General features: G+C 37.7%; 1 protein-coding gene across 43 annotated transcripts in view; it reads right to left on the reverse strand.

Moving 5' to 3' along the window:
- The window catches only part of ADGRL2 (adhesion G protein-coupled receptor L2), a 701,088-nt gene that overhangs the window by 11,676 nt on the left and 673,749 nt on the right, over nucleotides 1–15,663 (reverse strand). For 25 of the 43 annotated variants that reach the window (XM_039911908.1, XM_039911906.1, XM_039911911.1 and 22 more), the window contains 3 exons: nucleotides 1,771–1,862; nucleotides 862–906; nucleotides 555–581 (listed from right to left, as the gene is read on the reverse strand). In XM_039911908.1, coding sequence (XP_039767842.1) covers nucleotides 555–581; nucleotides 862–906; nucleotides 1,771–1,862 — 164 coding nt within the window. The remainder of the gene's footprint in view (nucleotides 1–554; nucleotides 582–861; nucleotides 907–1,770; nucleotides 1,863–15,663) is intronic. The other 18 variants (XM_039911913.1, XM_039911914.1, XM_039911900.1 and 15 more) reach the window with 1 other exon arrangement.

Consider the following 15,663-nt stretch of genomic DNA (forward strand, 5'->3'; position numbering starts at 1 on the left):
TGCATTTAAACTCAACAGCTTTCTGGTTTTAATCTTTGATTAAAATAAGAACAATTCCATTTAGAACTCTGACATCCAATAAAAACCACAGTAGCACGTGTAACCTTTTTCTTACTCCAGAACTGAATGAGATGTCAAAAATATTTTCAAATTCAGAGTTGCAAAACAACCCCCATGACCTTACTATTTTAAATCTGCATTTTAGTAAAGAAACTTGCGAATTATTTAGTTTAATTTAGCTTTATATTGTGTATGTGGTGCTTTAATAAGACATTAAATTATTCAACACACATACAGAGATATTAAACGGCAGATAAAAGTTTGGAAGCTAAAGTTTGAACTCTGATAGACTAAGCTAAAGTGAATCTAGACTTTGGAACTGTAGAATGAAGACGCCTAACTGAAATGTGACAAAAATATGGGTACAGCTACAAAAGAAAATCTTTTCAAGAGGTTTCATCATGAATAATTTGAGGAGAAAGGAATTTAGAGAACAGTAAGGAATGAAGAGGATTTTAAATCAGTTGCATTCCACATCTAACTAATGATCTTACTTGATAAATGGCTTATTATCTTCATAGCTAGAAAGCATTATAAGCAGAAAAGAGAAACAAAATTATTAGACAGAATTGAAATGGAAATTAAGAAAGCATTTATATATTTTATATAAATAAGTCAAAATTAAGGAATTCAAAATGCAGAGGCAAGCAGTAAAAAAAGCACATAACAGTTAAAAAAATACTACAGCAAATAAAGCATTTCCGAACTAATTACTGAATTAAGGGAAATTTGTGATATTGACCGAGTTTGTAAAGATATAAAATCATGCCAGAAATTTGTTAATATAGGGTTCTGCCTTACCCAGGTAAGTCCGTATTATAGTAGCCATCACAAACACGGTAATTACTGGTGTGGATGAGAAGACAGAAAGAGGAAAAGGAAGAAAAGAGAGATGCTAAAGTTTAGCGCTCTCTCTCTCACCATGCAACATGCAATGAAGCTGATACTAACCTATCTGAAACCAACTAATTTGTAAATGTTTCCCTGACTACATATATATGTGTATATATATCTGCCATTTTTTAACAATCAAAGAAATTTTGAAGTTTTTCATAACCCATATATTCTCCTTATATTAGGTCTTCACAGGCTTTTAAATTAAAAGTCCTGAAGTTAATATAGTATTCTGAGGATACTGCTATAAATCTAAGGAAGCAAAGACTATCAATTTCTTATTGATTGTATAACTGATACCGTTCTTTGAGAGGGATAGTGCTGTTTTTATTCTGCTCTGTAGTAATGTAAACATTTGTTTAATTAGCATGAAAACAACAGATAATCTTCCATTTAACAATAGTAATAGAGTCAATTCTCTTAGGAGAACAGGATTACAGTGGAAACTGCTCAGAATCCTTAAATCAAAAGTCATTTAACAAAACAAACTTAACGTAATCATATCAGCCATGCAAACAGGAGCATAATTTGGAACTGCATTTTAAATGCAAATGAAATTACCACACTACTATGGAATCTCCATGAAGACACTGGAACAATTTTGGCTCCAGTTCAAGGCAGAAATATTTAGCTAATTTCGACCAGTATCGGAGATGTTTTGGCAACAGTGTGACAAAAAACAAGATCAGTGAGATTGCTTCAATTCACATAGGGTTGTTGAGACACAGTCAGGTGTTCCTAATGGAGAGTAGCTTTCAATCAGTACAGCAATCAGAAAATAATCATAGTACTCAAACTTGAACACAAAACACTTACTTAATGTTTTCCAACCTGCTGGAGTCTGGTTTCAAAGTGTTTGAATGCTTCACCATTTTGCACAATGTGATCACCAAGAAGATAAGATTCAGCTGTCAAAACAGATAGCAATGAAATAAGATAACAGGTTGAACAACTAGGATCTTGCAAATGCACTTAGTGGGTCAAATGTGACTGAGGATTGGTTTGAAGTAAGTACCCAAGAAACTGATTTAAAAGTGGCAGCTTCACTATGATTAAGCCATGTCTATTCATCAGTTATAGCAAACAGACTGGATCTGACTGCCCTGCTGGATCAGGAAATAATATTTCATTTGATCTAAGTATAAATCCCTGTGGTCACAATCTATTGTCTATTAAATCAACCAGGGACCCTCATCTATTCTTTTAGTTTTGAGTAGCCCGAGGCTTGAAAAATTGCAAAAAAAAATGTAATCAAAGGACACATGATTACTAACGGTCTAGATGGAATTACTTTTTCCAGGTAGAGGGAGCAGAGGGAGCTGCAGGATATGGGAAGAATTTACTGGTAGAAGCAGGGGTGCCCTGGAGTTGTAAAAACTGACTGTCCATAAAGGTAATGTCTGTCAGAAGACAGTAATCTGTTGGGAAGAATGGGAACTATGGGTGCTGGAAGAAGAGGAGTTTCATAATATTGAGAATCGGCTAGAAGGTAAAATATTCTTGTCTTGAGTGAAACAAACAAAAAAAGAGGCAGGGTGTGCTTGTCTTGGTTATTTAAGACCTTCCCTCATCTCATTCCCCCCCCCCCACCACTTCATTTTGAAAAGAGGTGCTACGTTGAGCTGTATTAGGCTATTTGATTTTCTTTCAATCTGTATTTTCTTTTTTAATTTTACTTATTTTCAATCTGGAGTTTTGGAAATGATTTGATACTCGGTAATGAATGCTAAATGAAATTGAGAGATGGAGAGAAATGGCAATCTACCAAATTGAATAACTATACAGTATTTCAATAGCATGATAATAATAATAATAATAATAATAATAATGTTGGTATTTGTTAAGCGCTTACTATGTGCACACTGTTCTAAGCGCTGGGGGAGACACGGGGGAATCAGGTTGTCCCACATGGGGCTCACAGTCTTAATCCCCATTTTACAGATGAGGTAACTGAGCCCCAGAGAAGTGAAGTGACTTGTCCACAGTCACATGATAGTCCAAATAACATCTAAATATTATGGGTCCTGCAGATGAAAGGGAAGAGAGACACCTTTCTGAGCTTCTGAAAGTCTGAAGAGTTAGTGTGTAAAAACATAGGACAGAACTGGTAGCTAGGACTGAGTCTTTGGCTAATCCACAACTCTCCAGGGCAGAGCTTATATCAACTACTACAGGGGCAGGAGCCCACCTAGGCTCTTAATAAATTTGAGAGTTGATGAAGAAGGTTTCTAGCTGGCACTCCAATTCTGCTTATCTGGAGAGGCTTAATCAAGAAAACAAACACACTTGTTATTAGGGCTACCATCTGGGACCAGATCACAGCCCATTGTGGCTACTATTTTTTCTTACCCAACTGGGTAACAGGATATCCATCCTATTGCTTAGTGATGGACCATGTAATATCCCCAAATTCCACTCTTCCAGAAAAAAAGAGCCTACTCTCTCTGCAATAAACTCAGTAGACTTTTCTGCTCTTCCTGTTTACCTTTCTACTATGTTAAAAGCATCTCATGTAGTCAGAGTACTGAATACAAACCAACCTACTGGAATATGTAAATGAAAACTCCTCTTAATTGAAAAAAAGAAAATGTACATATCTCTCAAAACTTGACATCCTAGGAGGGAAAGGAAATATTTTACCCACAAAGCTCAGCAGGTAACCAATGATCCCTTTCAAACTTTTTTTTACATGAAAATGTAATAATTATATCCTGATCTTTTAAGTTTACAAAACCCTTGACAATACTAACTTAACCCAAGTTCAATATGATTTGGATTTTACAGGGGTGGAAATAAGATTCTAGTTAGTGAATCAAATTTTCTTCATTAAATGCCAAACTGGGACAAAAACTACAACTAAAATCATTTAGGTTCCCAAGGCTTAGCTTTAGCTTTGCTATGCTATTCTGCCTCCTCTATCCAGATCTGATGAGAAAATTCTAGATTTGGGGAATTATTTATTTGTAGTAGCATTCCATTTGTTGCTATCAATTAAACTAAATATTTTTTCTTTCTAAATATTTTTCCTTTCATTTTTTAATAATTTCTACTCATAATTTTAAAAGGCCATAATAACATTATCTGAAATCCACACCATTTACATATATTTTTCCTGTAAGCACTTTTTGTTCATTCTTTCATCTGTAACAGAGGTTCAAAAAAGTACTGCTGTGCCAAAGTGCAAAATAACATAATCCCTGAGACTTCCACACTAAAAAATAGTATTTATACCTGTACATAGCTGCACTGCTTCAAACATACTGATAAAAGAGGGAAACAATGAAACTATTCTGGTTTATTTGTGTAAGTTAAAACGGTGTTGTCTTTTTTAAACCAATGGGTAATTCAACTAAATACAGAAGGTACCAATTTGGTTTTATCATGAAAAGTGATACAAAGTTCTCCAAACCTGTCTTCCCATCTAAATGGGACAATCATTTAATGGACACTGATGTGCTTCCCATATAAATGGAAAAATAGGACCCAATATAACCTTCTCATGAACAATAAAATATTCTGATTTTTTTCTTCTGGGAACAAGAACATTACACACACTGTCATTATTAATTTTATGTTATATCTTTAGAAATGGAGGAGGTAAGTAAATATGAAGAAAATGAGAGGTTCTAATACTAATACTATCATCATTAATTATAGAAATGCTAATGGAATGAGAGAAAATCCCAAAGGTAGAACTTAATGGGGGGCAAAAAGAATCATAAAACATGGACCAAAGTGTACCAGGAAATATTAAGGATATAATACCAAATCTACATTATATTACACTAATACTAACACTACTAGAATAAAGATGCACATCAAGCTATTTGTAAGCTTAAAAAAAACAAATAGTAGGGCAATAAGGGTAGTAAGTACCAAATTTGATGTTAGAAATCTCAGTTATGTATAAATCTGATGAACAAAGCACTGTATGAACAAGGCTCGTGCTTTCACAAGATCACATACTTTTAAATCGAAAAGGAGGATGTACTAAAAGGCATAAAATGATACTATTTAACATATAAAAGATAAAATTTACTTCAGTTATTAAAGAAAAGTTAGAGAAGATTTTTGCATAAGAATACTCTGAACGTGTATCTGATTTAAAAACATCTACAAAGAAAGTGGAGATGTACCTATACATAGTACAAGGAGAAAAAGGTTTTGCATGTTTATTTTTTCTGAGAAATCAGAGCGATTCCTAAGTACAGCAAACAGGAGAGCAGGATTCTTGACTATGGTAGACTTTTAGAGCTTTTAGTAACTCCACCTACCAACTTTGTAGTCATTTAAAAATTCAGCAGTCAATCAGTGACATTATGGGAAGATTAGTGTATTAGGTGATGTGGAAAGCGACAAAGGGAATACAAAATATAGTTCTTGCCTTCAAGGAACTTAAAAGATAAACTAAACTTCCAGAAAACATGAAACAGAAAACTTATAATGTATACAAATATTAAAGTAATTTCTGGTATCAACTATAGGTAGTCAGTGGGCTTGGTTTGGGAAGGCTTCATGACTTGCAAGGGTGGAAAATTCAGAAAATCTGGAGGTTGGAAGCACACAGACAAAACATATTCAAGAGCAAAGTGTGGACAGAGGGAAATGAAGAGCACTCAATGTCTGGTTGCAAAGTTATAGAAGACTTTTGGATAAAGCAGAAAGGAGAACTGGGTGGAAAGTGGTTGGAATTTTTCAATTATAAAGATCACAAGTTCTTAAAACTAGAAATTGTGAAACACAGGCAGTTAGCAATTGGTATTAATGTAAAACAGAAATGAAAAAATGTCCATTATGAGATGGAAAGAAGGGTTTTTAGATAAATTCTTGGATTAATCAATCAATGCATTTACGGAGCCATTATGTGTGCAGAGCACTGAGAAGCAGTATGGCTCAGTGGAAAGAGCACAGGCTTGAAAGTTAAAGGACCTGGGTTTTAATCCCAGCTTTGCCACTTGTCTGCTGTGTGACCTTGGGCAAGCCACTTAACTTCTCTGTGCCTCAGTTACCCCACTTCTAAAATGGCAACTGAGACTGTGAACACCATGTGGGACAACCTGACTACCTTGTATCTACCCCAGTGCACAGAACTTTGCTTGGTACATAGTAAGCTTTTAACAAGTACATAATTATTGAATATTTATGGTATTTGCCAAGCAAATAACTGAGGCACAGAGAAGTTAAGTGGCTTGCCCAAGGTCACCCAGCAGACAAGTGACGCAGACGGGATAGGAACCCACGGCTCTTGTCACTAGGCTAGGCTTGTTATTATTATTGTTACTAAGAGCTTGGTTAAGCTCACTAAGGGCAGGGAATGTATCTGCAAATTATGTTTACTGCATTCTCCCAAGTGCTCAATAAATAATACCACTGATTGATGGACTGAGTTTGTAGTACAGTGCTCTACACACAGTAAGCACTTAATAAATACAAATGAATGAATGCTGGCTACAAGGTGCTTACAAGTCTAAAGGGATAGAGTCTTACAGTCTTGAGCTTACAGTTTTAATGGCAGAGATTGTGCCTCATATTCGGTTATACTATCCCAAGTCCAAAATAGTGTTCTGCATACAGTAAGTGCTCAATTAATAATACTGATTAACTGATTCAAAGCCTAGAAGCCACAAAGACCATGAAAATTTAGGAAGACAGAATGTTGGTGAAATTTCATTTGGAATGTTGGGAAAGAGACTGTAAAAGTACTAGAAGTAATAAAGGTATTTATTGAGCTTATACTAAATGCAAAGCATTTTACTAAGTGCTTGGAAGTACCACATCATTCCTACTTCACAAGAAAATTACAATCCAATGGGGAAGAAAGCCACAGAATACTCAGTAAATATGTCTGAATTGAATTGTACTGAAGAGTGAATACCCAATGATCTGGAATTAGTTAAATTCATTCAGTAGTATTTATTGAGCGCTTACTATGTGCAGAGAACTGTACTAAGCGCTTGGGATGAACAAGTCGGCAACAGATAGAGACAGTCCCTGCCGTTTGACGGGCTTACAGTCTAATCGGGGGAGACGGACAGACAAGAACAATGGCAATAAACAGCGTCAAGGGGAAGAACATCTCGTAAAAACAATGGCAACTAAGACCTTTGTTGGTTATTTGAGGCATTTCTATCTAATGTAAATGGACACTGCATATGTTCTGCTTTCAAAGCTATGCAAAATAAAACATTATTTCTATGAATAGATTTTTCAAATGATTTTAACTTTCTTAATGATAATCTTTAAGTTAAAATTGGGTTTGGAGCAGATTTTGAAATGAGGCATTATTTGACCACAAAAACAATGGGAGGTTGGGTAAGGGTGGAATGGAAACAAGGGCAGAGGCAGAGGTTTTTTTTTTACACACACACACACACACACACACACACACACACACACACACACACACACGACTTGGAAGCAGGAAAAAGTAAGGAAAGAGAGTGCACGTAATGATAATCAGATTTGCTCGGCAAGGCTGAGCACAAGCTGGGTTTTGCTGAGAGATGAGGGCCATGAAGTAATTGATAAAAGGGTTTTAGAAACACCAGGCTTTATATTAGATTTAAATAGAGTCTTATGGAATTCCTGGGAATAATTTTATGAGAAACTATATTCAGCAAAATCCCACTTAAGGTGATCATGTGTGTGAACTATAAGCATATCTGCCATCGTTTTTGATCTACTTAAATTTATTCCCAACAAAATTTTTCATGCAATGTTGCCTTAGAGTTGATTCCTTAAAACATTTTAAGAGGGTTGAACCTGTTGAATTAAGTTGTGGTTTACCTCTAACCTCCACCCCCTACTCTAGTAACAGAAAGGCATAAGCCATGTGGAGCTGTGTCAGGACAATGGTCCATTTAGCTCGGGAAAAATACAGTGGTGGTTAACTTCCTTGATCCCCCAACCATAAAGCTAAGAAGGAAGTAGCGTCTACTACACATAACTTATTTGTAATTATCTATTATGGATCTGCTACCCCTGAATGTATTCAACCTCTTCTTGAGCCCACTGATATTTTTGGTCAGAACAACTTCCTGTGGTAAATTCCATATTCTCATCATGCTTCAGTGACTGCCCCTTTGTTCTGGCACTGTGGGATCTGGAGAAAAACTATTATATGTTAACCCTGTCCACACCCCTTATGATTTACTTTATTACTAAATCTTAAATCGCGCCTACTCTAACTTCCCCAGAGTCCCAATCTTTTTATTCTTTTCTCATAAAGAAATGTGCTCCACTGTCACTCATGGAAAGAGCACGGGCTTGGGAGTCAGAGGTCATGGGTTCAAATCCTGGCTCTGCCACTTGTCAGCTGTGTGACTGTGGGCAAGTCACTTAACTTCTCTGTGTCTAAATTCCCTCATCTGTAAAATGGGGATTAAGACTGTGAGCCTCATGTGGGACAACTTCATTACCCTGGATCTACCCCAGCGCTTAGAACAGTGATTGCCACATAGTAACCACTTAACAAATACAACATTATTATTATTACTCCACCCTAAAACGACCTTATTTGCTCTTCTCTATACAATCTTAAGCTATATTAGGACTTCTCTAAATTGTAGAGACCAGAACTGGATGTGGATGCACTATAATTTCATATAATAACAACTGCGGCACTTGTTAAATGCTTACAATATGCGAAGAACTGTACTAAATGCTAGGGTAGGTATAAGATAATCAAGTCCCACATGGGGCTTACAGTTTAAATAGGAGGGAGAACAGGTATTGAGTCCTCATTTTGCAGATGAGGAAAACTGAAGCCCAATTAAATGACTTAACCAAGGTCACCCAGTAGGTAGGTGGTAGAGCTGGGATTAGAGTCCAGATCCTCTGACTTCCAGGCTCAAATTTTCCACTTGTCCACACAGTGTCACATGGTAGCAGACTTGTTAATTACATTTTGTCTTCCTGATGATGCCCAGAATTTTCATTTCTTTTTAACTGTTTTTATGCATGGCATCATTTTGGTCAGTTCCAGTATTTATATAACTACTGCCAAGCAGGTGAGTAATAGGAGTGAGGGTGGTAACTCGGCATTAGTGGAGGAAGAAAAACTATGGTGGAAATTGAAGAGAGGAGTAGAACTGGTGACTGCAAAGTAGTGATGCCTATAGGTAGGTAGCAGAGGCAGCACAGTGCTGGAGGAGTGGAAGAATGTTATGGGAAGAAAATCAGTCAGAGTCAATTGCACTAATAATAAAAATAATAACATTGGTATTTGTTAAGCGCTATGTGCAAAGCACTGTTCTAAGCGCTGGGGTAGATACAGGGTAATCAGGTTGTCCCACATGAGGCGCTCAGTCTTAATCCCCATTTTACAGATGAGGAAACTGAAGGACAGAGATGTTCAGTGACTTCCCACCTCCTTCTCTTTGCAGAGAGCCTTCGAGCCATATTTCACCATTAATAATACAATCGATTGATTGATGGGGTGGAGTTGGGATTAGAACCCAGGTCTTCTGATTCCCAAGACCATGCTCTTTCCACTAGGCCACCCTCCTTCCCCAGTTTTTCCCCAGTTCCTGTTTTCACTGGGCGTGTTGGATAGAATGCTATTAGGGAATGGGGAGAAATTCTCCTGATGACGTAAGAATATCTGGATAGAACGTGATGCAATATTGGAAGAAAGATTGTGTGGCTGTGCAATGGCATCCGTCAATATGCAACTTTGATAATGAGAGTTTTCCTTGGTGGAGGGTTCATCCAGAAAGCAACTCCCACATTATTGGACAACTGAGCATACTGGAGAATTGAGTGCAGACTCCCACTGGATTGTCCTTTTGTAACTACTCAACTGATTTCTGCCCTGTCAATTATCAATCAGGGAACTTACAGGCATTTGCCAATGGTGGCATTCAGCTTCCAGGCAACATTTTCCATCTCCAACTGAGTTTAAGCCTAGATAATACCAACTTTTATTATCATGATCATCATCCTTATTATGATGGTGCTAAGGATCATTATTCTCAACTATTATTTTGCACAGATCTCCCCATTTCTTAAGCACCTCCAATGGCTACTCATCCATCTCCACATCCAGCAGAAACTCCTCACCATTAGATTCTAGGCACTCAATCAGCTTCTTCACTCCTACATATTCTCCCTCTCCCACTACAACCCTCACATTTGGTATTTTTAACTGTTTTTACACATTGCATCATTTTGGTCAGTTCCAGTATTTATATAACTACTGGCCAAGCAGGTGAGTAATAGGAGTGAGGGTGGTAACTCGACATTAGTGGAGGAAGATAAACTATGGTGGAAGTTGAAGAGAGGAGTAAAACTGGTACCAACATACACTTCTTCACTGTCAGCTCCACTGACCCCTTGCTCACACCACCCCTCGTGCCTGGAACTACCTGGCCCTAAACACGACCGCTCTCCCCAGCTTCCAAATCTTATGAAATTCATTTCTCACCAGGACACTTTCCTTAAACTCCCATCTCTCCACATTATTTTCACCATACAGCCTCACCCATTGGCTAAGTCTCACACTCTAAACACTCAAGTCACCCCTGTACCCACAACAATCAGCACTCATGTATATATTCTTATACTGGGGTGCTTTCTTTACCTGAAGCATCATGGCTTAGTGGAAAGAGCACAGGACTGGGGAGTCAGAGGACTTGAGTTCTAATCCCAGCTCTGTCAAATGCCTGCTGTGTGACTCTGGGCAAGACAACTTGTCTGTACCTCAGTTCTTTTCATTTGTAAAATGGGGGTCCAATGCATCCTTCTTAGACTGGGGTACAGGGACTCTGTCTGACATGATACATTATCACGTATCTTCTCCAGTTCTTGGAATATAACTAAGCACTTAACAAATAGCATAATTATTGTTACTTATTTAAACTTCTGTCTTCCCTGAGGACAGTCGTCATTCTTAGCACTATATACTGTTAGTGTTCAATAAATACCACTGATTGGCTGATTTGAAAATAAGCATTAACCTTTTTCACAGATGCAAAGTTTCTTTGACTTTTAGTTTCTTCAAGAAATAAATCTACGAGTACACCTGATGATGCCACATTATGTAATTGGTACAAGAGTAATTGGTATGTAATTACTGCATATAGTTTGAGGATTGCTTGTAAGCTTTTTGAGGTCAGGGATCTCATCAGGAACACTTACTCTACTGTTCTCCTCTAGCACTTAGTACAGTGATTGCAAACATTAAGCACTCAATAAGTATCACTGGTTTACTGACTGTTCTGGGCTTTATCTGTTGCATCTTTTGCTTTTCCAGATGATAGACGTTGCTCAGTCCAATAATAATAATGATAACTGTGGTATTTTGTTGAGAGCTTACTATGTGCCAGGCACTTTACTATGTGCCGGGGTGGAAACAAGCCAATTGGATTGTACACGGTCGCTATCCCTCGTCGGGCTCACAGTCTCAATCCCTATTTTACAGATGAGGGAACTGAGGCATAGAGAAGTGAAGTGACTTCCCCAAGGTCTCAAGCAGACCTGGAGCTGGGATTAGAACCCATGACCTCCTGACTCCCAGGCCCATCTCTATCCATTATGCCATGCTGCTTTTCTAATAGAAAAACCTTATTCCATTTCCCAGTTTCTAGTACTTGTTGTGGCATATTTTGACAAATATAAGGAGAAGCAACGTAGCTTAGGGGAAAGAGCCTGGACTTGGGAGTCAGAGGTCATGGGTTCTAATCCCAGCCCTGCCACTTATCAGCTGTGTAACTTTGGGCAAGTCACTTCACTTCTCTGTGCCTCAGTTACCTCATCTGGAAAATGGGGATTAAGTCTGTGAGCCCTATGTGGGGCAACCTGATTACCTTGTATCTACCCCAGGGCTTAGAGCTGTGCTTGGCACATAGTAAGTGCTGAACAAATACCAAAACTATATTCTGTAGGAAAATATTTGAGTTGCCAACCTTAATATGTCTTTGATAGTGCCTCTATTTTTGAAAATCTGATCCCTGAATCATAGAGCTATGATGAAACTCTCTATTAACTGAACTCAACCTTCTTATCTTAGACGTACTGAAGCATGTACTGTTGCAATATTTCACAGTTTAATCGGAATTTCAAAACGTTAAACACTTAACAGTCCCCAAAGTGTATGTGTATTTTAAAATCATTTCCAGAAGTCCCATTCCCTAATGTAACTAGCATGTGAAGTTTGCATCTACCATAGATAATGTAAACAGATAATTACTATTGTATGCAATGCACCTTCTAGGGGGTATCTTTCTCACATGGTGCAATGGGATATGGATGGATGGTACTGTCACTAGCAGTGCATGACCCCTTCTAAACCTGGCACTATGCAGGTCACATGCTTAAAACCATAAAGGTATGCCTTTATGGATTTAAGACAATTTCTCTCCCTTTACAAAGGAGGCAGAATCAGGCTTATTAGGATTATGTGAACAAGACCTAAAAGCATCCCTTTTATTCCAGTGGAATTAGCCTTAAAGAATTGTCTTAAACATGGCAAAGTACTGTAGTTTCAAGACTTAAAGTAACTATGACAACAGAGCATATGATACTTGTTCTCTACGTTACTGTGAAATGCGATATAATTTGAAACATCAGCAACGAAAGAACACCAGATCTCCCATTGAAAAAATATTCAAAGACACTAGCTTCTTTATATAGTCTGTAAGCATCATAAAGTGATTCTCTCAGTACAAAAAAAACCCCGATGTTCGTTACAAGAGAAGTAACCTTTGGGGAAGATGCATCTTTTCATCCTACTCTTGTACAGACATGAAAAAATGTTCAGATCCTTTAAGAATGTGCTGTTCTGTAGCTAAAAACTTGGAGTCTTTTCATTATTACACAAAATGCACTTAACCAAAAATGAAAGTAATTTTTGAAAATCAATGACTGACCTTTTGTTTTAACTTTTTGCAAAAAGCATAAAAATCAAAAGCCTTAACAAAACACAAAGCATATTTTGCATTATTTCTTTTTCACTGGTTTATCATAATGCATGTTACTCAAGCTCATTGTGGGCAGGAAATGTTTCTGTTATAGTGTTTTTTTGTACTCTCCCAAACGCTTAGTGCCACTGTGTGCCCTGCAAACAGTAAGCACTCAATAAATGATTGATTGATTGAAAAAACATTAAAACATTAGGAATCTCTTGTAAAATGTGCTCAAGAGTTACTTGAATGAGTTTTAAAGCAACTAGTGCTGTTTGGGTAGGCAAATGCCTAAAAGAAAATGTCAAGACATCACATTTTTCTTTTCATCTTACCCACCAAGGAGTCTCTCAAAGAGGTAAAATAGATGTCCTTTTGTAAACCAAGTTTTAAGAAAAAAAAATGGTGGAAAATAGTCGCATACAAAATCTCAAATAATTGCCTGAAAACATATGCCAACTAATGGCATGATTCTTCTGCTTTTATATGAAGAGACTCACACTGCTCACTTGCATATAATAAGGAATATTACAAAACTAGACTTGGTTTGAAAGACTCTTGGAGTGCAAATTTTTTTATATTTTTATACAAGAACCACTGCCCTTTTATAAAACACACTATACTAGGGGGAGAAGTTCTTGAATATTTTCTGTATTTGAAAGTGCATTTTCAATCTGCTTTTAAATATGCATTATTCTATACTTTTCCAAACATATATTAAAATTACGGATAGACAATTTATGCCTCATATCTAAAATGCATGAACTATGGAAGCTATACATGGACACAACAGTCTTGCATATGCCAAATAAATATGCAAATACACACATACATACCTCCCATATATCCTTATACACAAAGATACCTAATTGTACTGCAAGCAATCTAATGAGATTCAGAAGATACAGGGTCTTACTTTACTGAAAATAGCTGCCCTTCAATTGTATTTATAATTTTTTGAAGTCAAATTTTCATTTGGTCCTTAAAAAGCAAACTGCAAAAACCAAGCTCCATTGCTAATGGAATTAGAAAATGACCATCTTCACCAAATCTTTCTAGACAAATAGACCCATCAAAGATGAAAAAGGAGGAGTAACAGTCCCCAACAGGGACTACCTAGAGCCACTAGGCCAGACAATTGTCATGGAGGTTTGCCAGTCTCCCCCAAGTTCCTGACAGTTTTCATCCATGGTTTCCTAAGATCACTGTCTTCCTGGACTGTAGGAATCAATTAATCAATGGCATTTATTAAGCATTTACTGTCTGCAGAGCATTTTACCAAGCACTTGGTAAAGTACAATACAACAGCATTGGAAGACATGATCCCTGACTACAGGGAGCTTACTGTCTAGCGGAGGCCGGAGGCATTAGATTCCAGGTAGGTTTAATAAATAGTAGAATATATAGATATTTACCTAAGTGCTGTGGGGCCAGGGTGAATATCAAAGTGCTTAAAGGTCATACAAGATGATGCAGAGGGGAGGGTGGGGAGGGAAAATGAGGGCTTAGTTAAGGAAGGTCTCTAGGAGGGAATGTGAGTGATTTTAGGAGTGTTTTGAAGGTAGGGAAAGTGGTAGACTGTCAAATATAAAGGGGGAGGGAGTTCTAGGCTAAAGAGAGAATGTAGGCGAGGGATCAGTGGCTGGATAGAGTAGACTGGCATTAGATAATAGCAATAATAATTATGGTATTTGTTAAGTGCTTATTATGTGTCAAGCACTGTTCTAAGCACTGGGATAGATACAAGGTAATCAGGGTGTCCCACGTGGGGCTCACAGTCTCAATCCCATTTTACAGATGAGGAAACTGAGGCAGAGAGAAGTGAAGCGATTTGCCCGAAGTCACACAGCTGACAAATGGCAGAGCCGGAATTAGAACCCACAACCTCTGACTCCAAGCCTGTGTTCTTTCCACTAAGCCATGCTGCTTCTACAAAGTGTGCGAATTGGGACCTGGTAGGGATGAGAGAGCTGACTGAGTGCCCTAAAGCGGATGATAAGGAGTTTCTGTTTGTTTCGTACCTTCGAAGGGAAGGTGCCGTTGGAGAGAAACATCTGATTCACTCTAACCACTCCACATCTGTGTTATGGTATATAGGAGTTGTACAAATTTTGAAGAAGGCAAAAGTTGTAGACCTTACCGGACACAGATTACAGAAACACACCATTTGTCTTAAAGCCATCAATCTGTTCAATTGGATCACGTCTGTGTGAGTTTAACAGCTTAAAATTCATTCCACACAGCCTGCAGTGCTGACATGGATATGATAAGGCAGAAGAACAGAAACACCACTCTGAAGTAACCTAGCTGAACTGCACATGTTCTGACCCTTTTTGTCCTCCCTGGGGCTTTTGCTACCTGGCAAATGCAGCCCGAAAACTCCACTTGTATCTCCAGATCTTTGCTGCTAGCCATGCAGAAGCCTATTTCTCTCTGGGATTGGCAGTCAGAGAGGTGTTCTGTGAAGAAGACTTCTAAATGAGAGCGCCGGCTGAACTCTTACTGAACTGAATTAATTATTAAAGATGCAGATGGAGCTGTCCAAATGATAAGAACAGCTCCTGACGTGTCATGATCCAAGCTTTCATTAAACCATTTCAGGCATACTAATGGTTTCCCACTGCTCATTACTTCCATGTTCTTTTCTCATAGATATAATAACCCTTGTGCCCATAGGCATAGGTTTCCTATAGAAAGGCAAAAGTAGGAAGTTTAGTCTTCTTTAGAACCTTCATTTTCTTCAGTTTTCCAGGTTTTCTCAAACTGTGTATAGAATATACTATATATTCTCAGTTCTCCTATAAGTGTT

This window comes from Ornithorhynchus anatinus, chromosome 4 (genome assembly GCF_004115215.2).
Source record: "Ornithorhynchus anatinus isolate Pmale09 chromosome 4, mOrnAna1.pri.v4, whole genome shotgun sequence".
NCBI lineage: Eukaryota > Metazoa > Chordata > Mammalia > Monotremata > Ornithorhynchidae > Ornithorhynchus > Ornithorhynchus anatinus.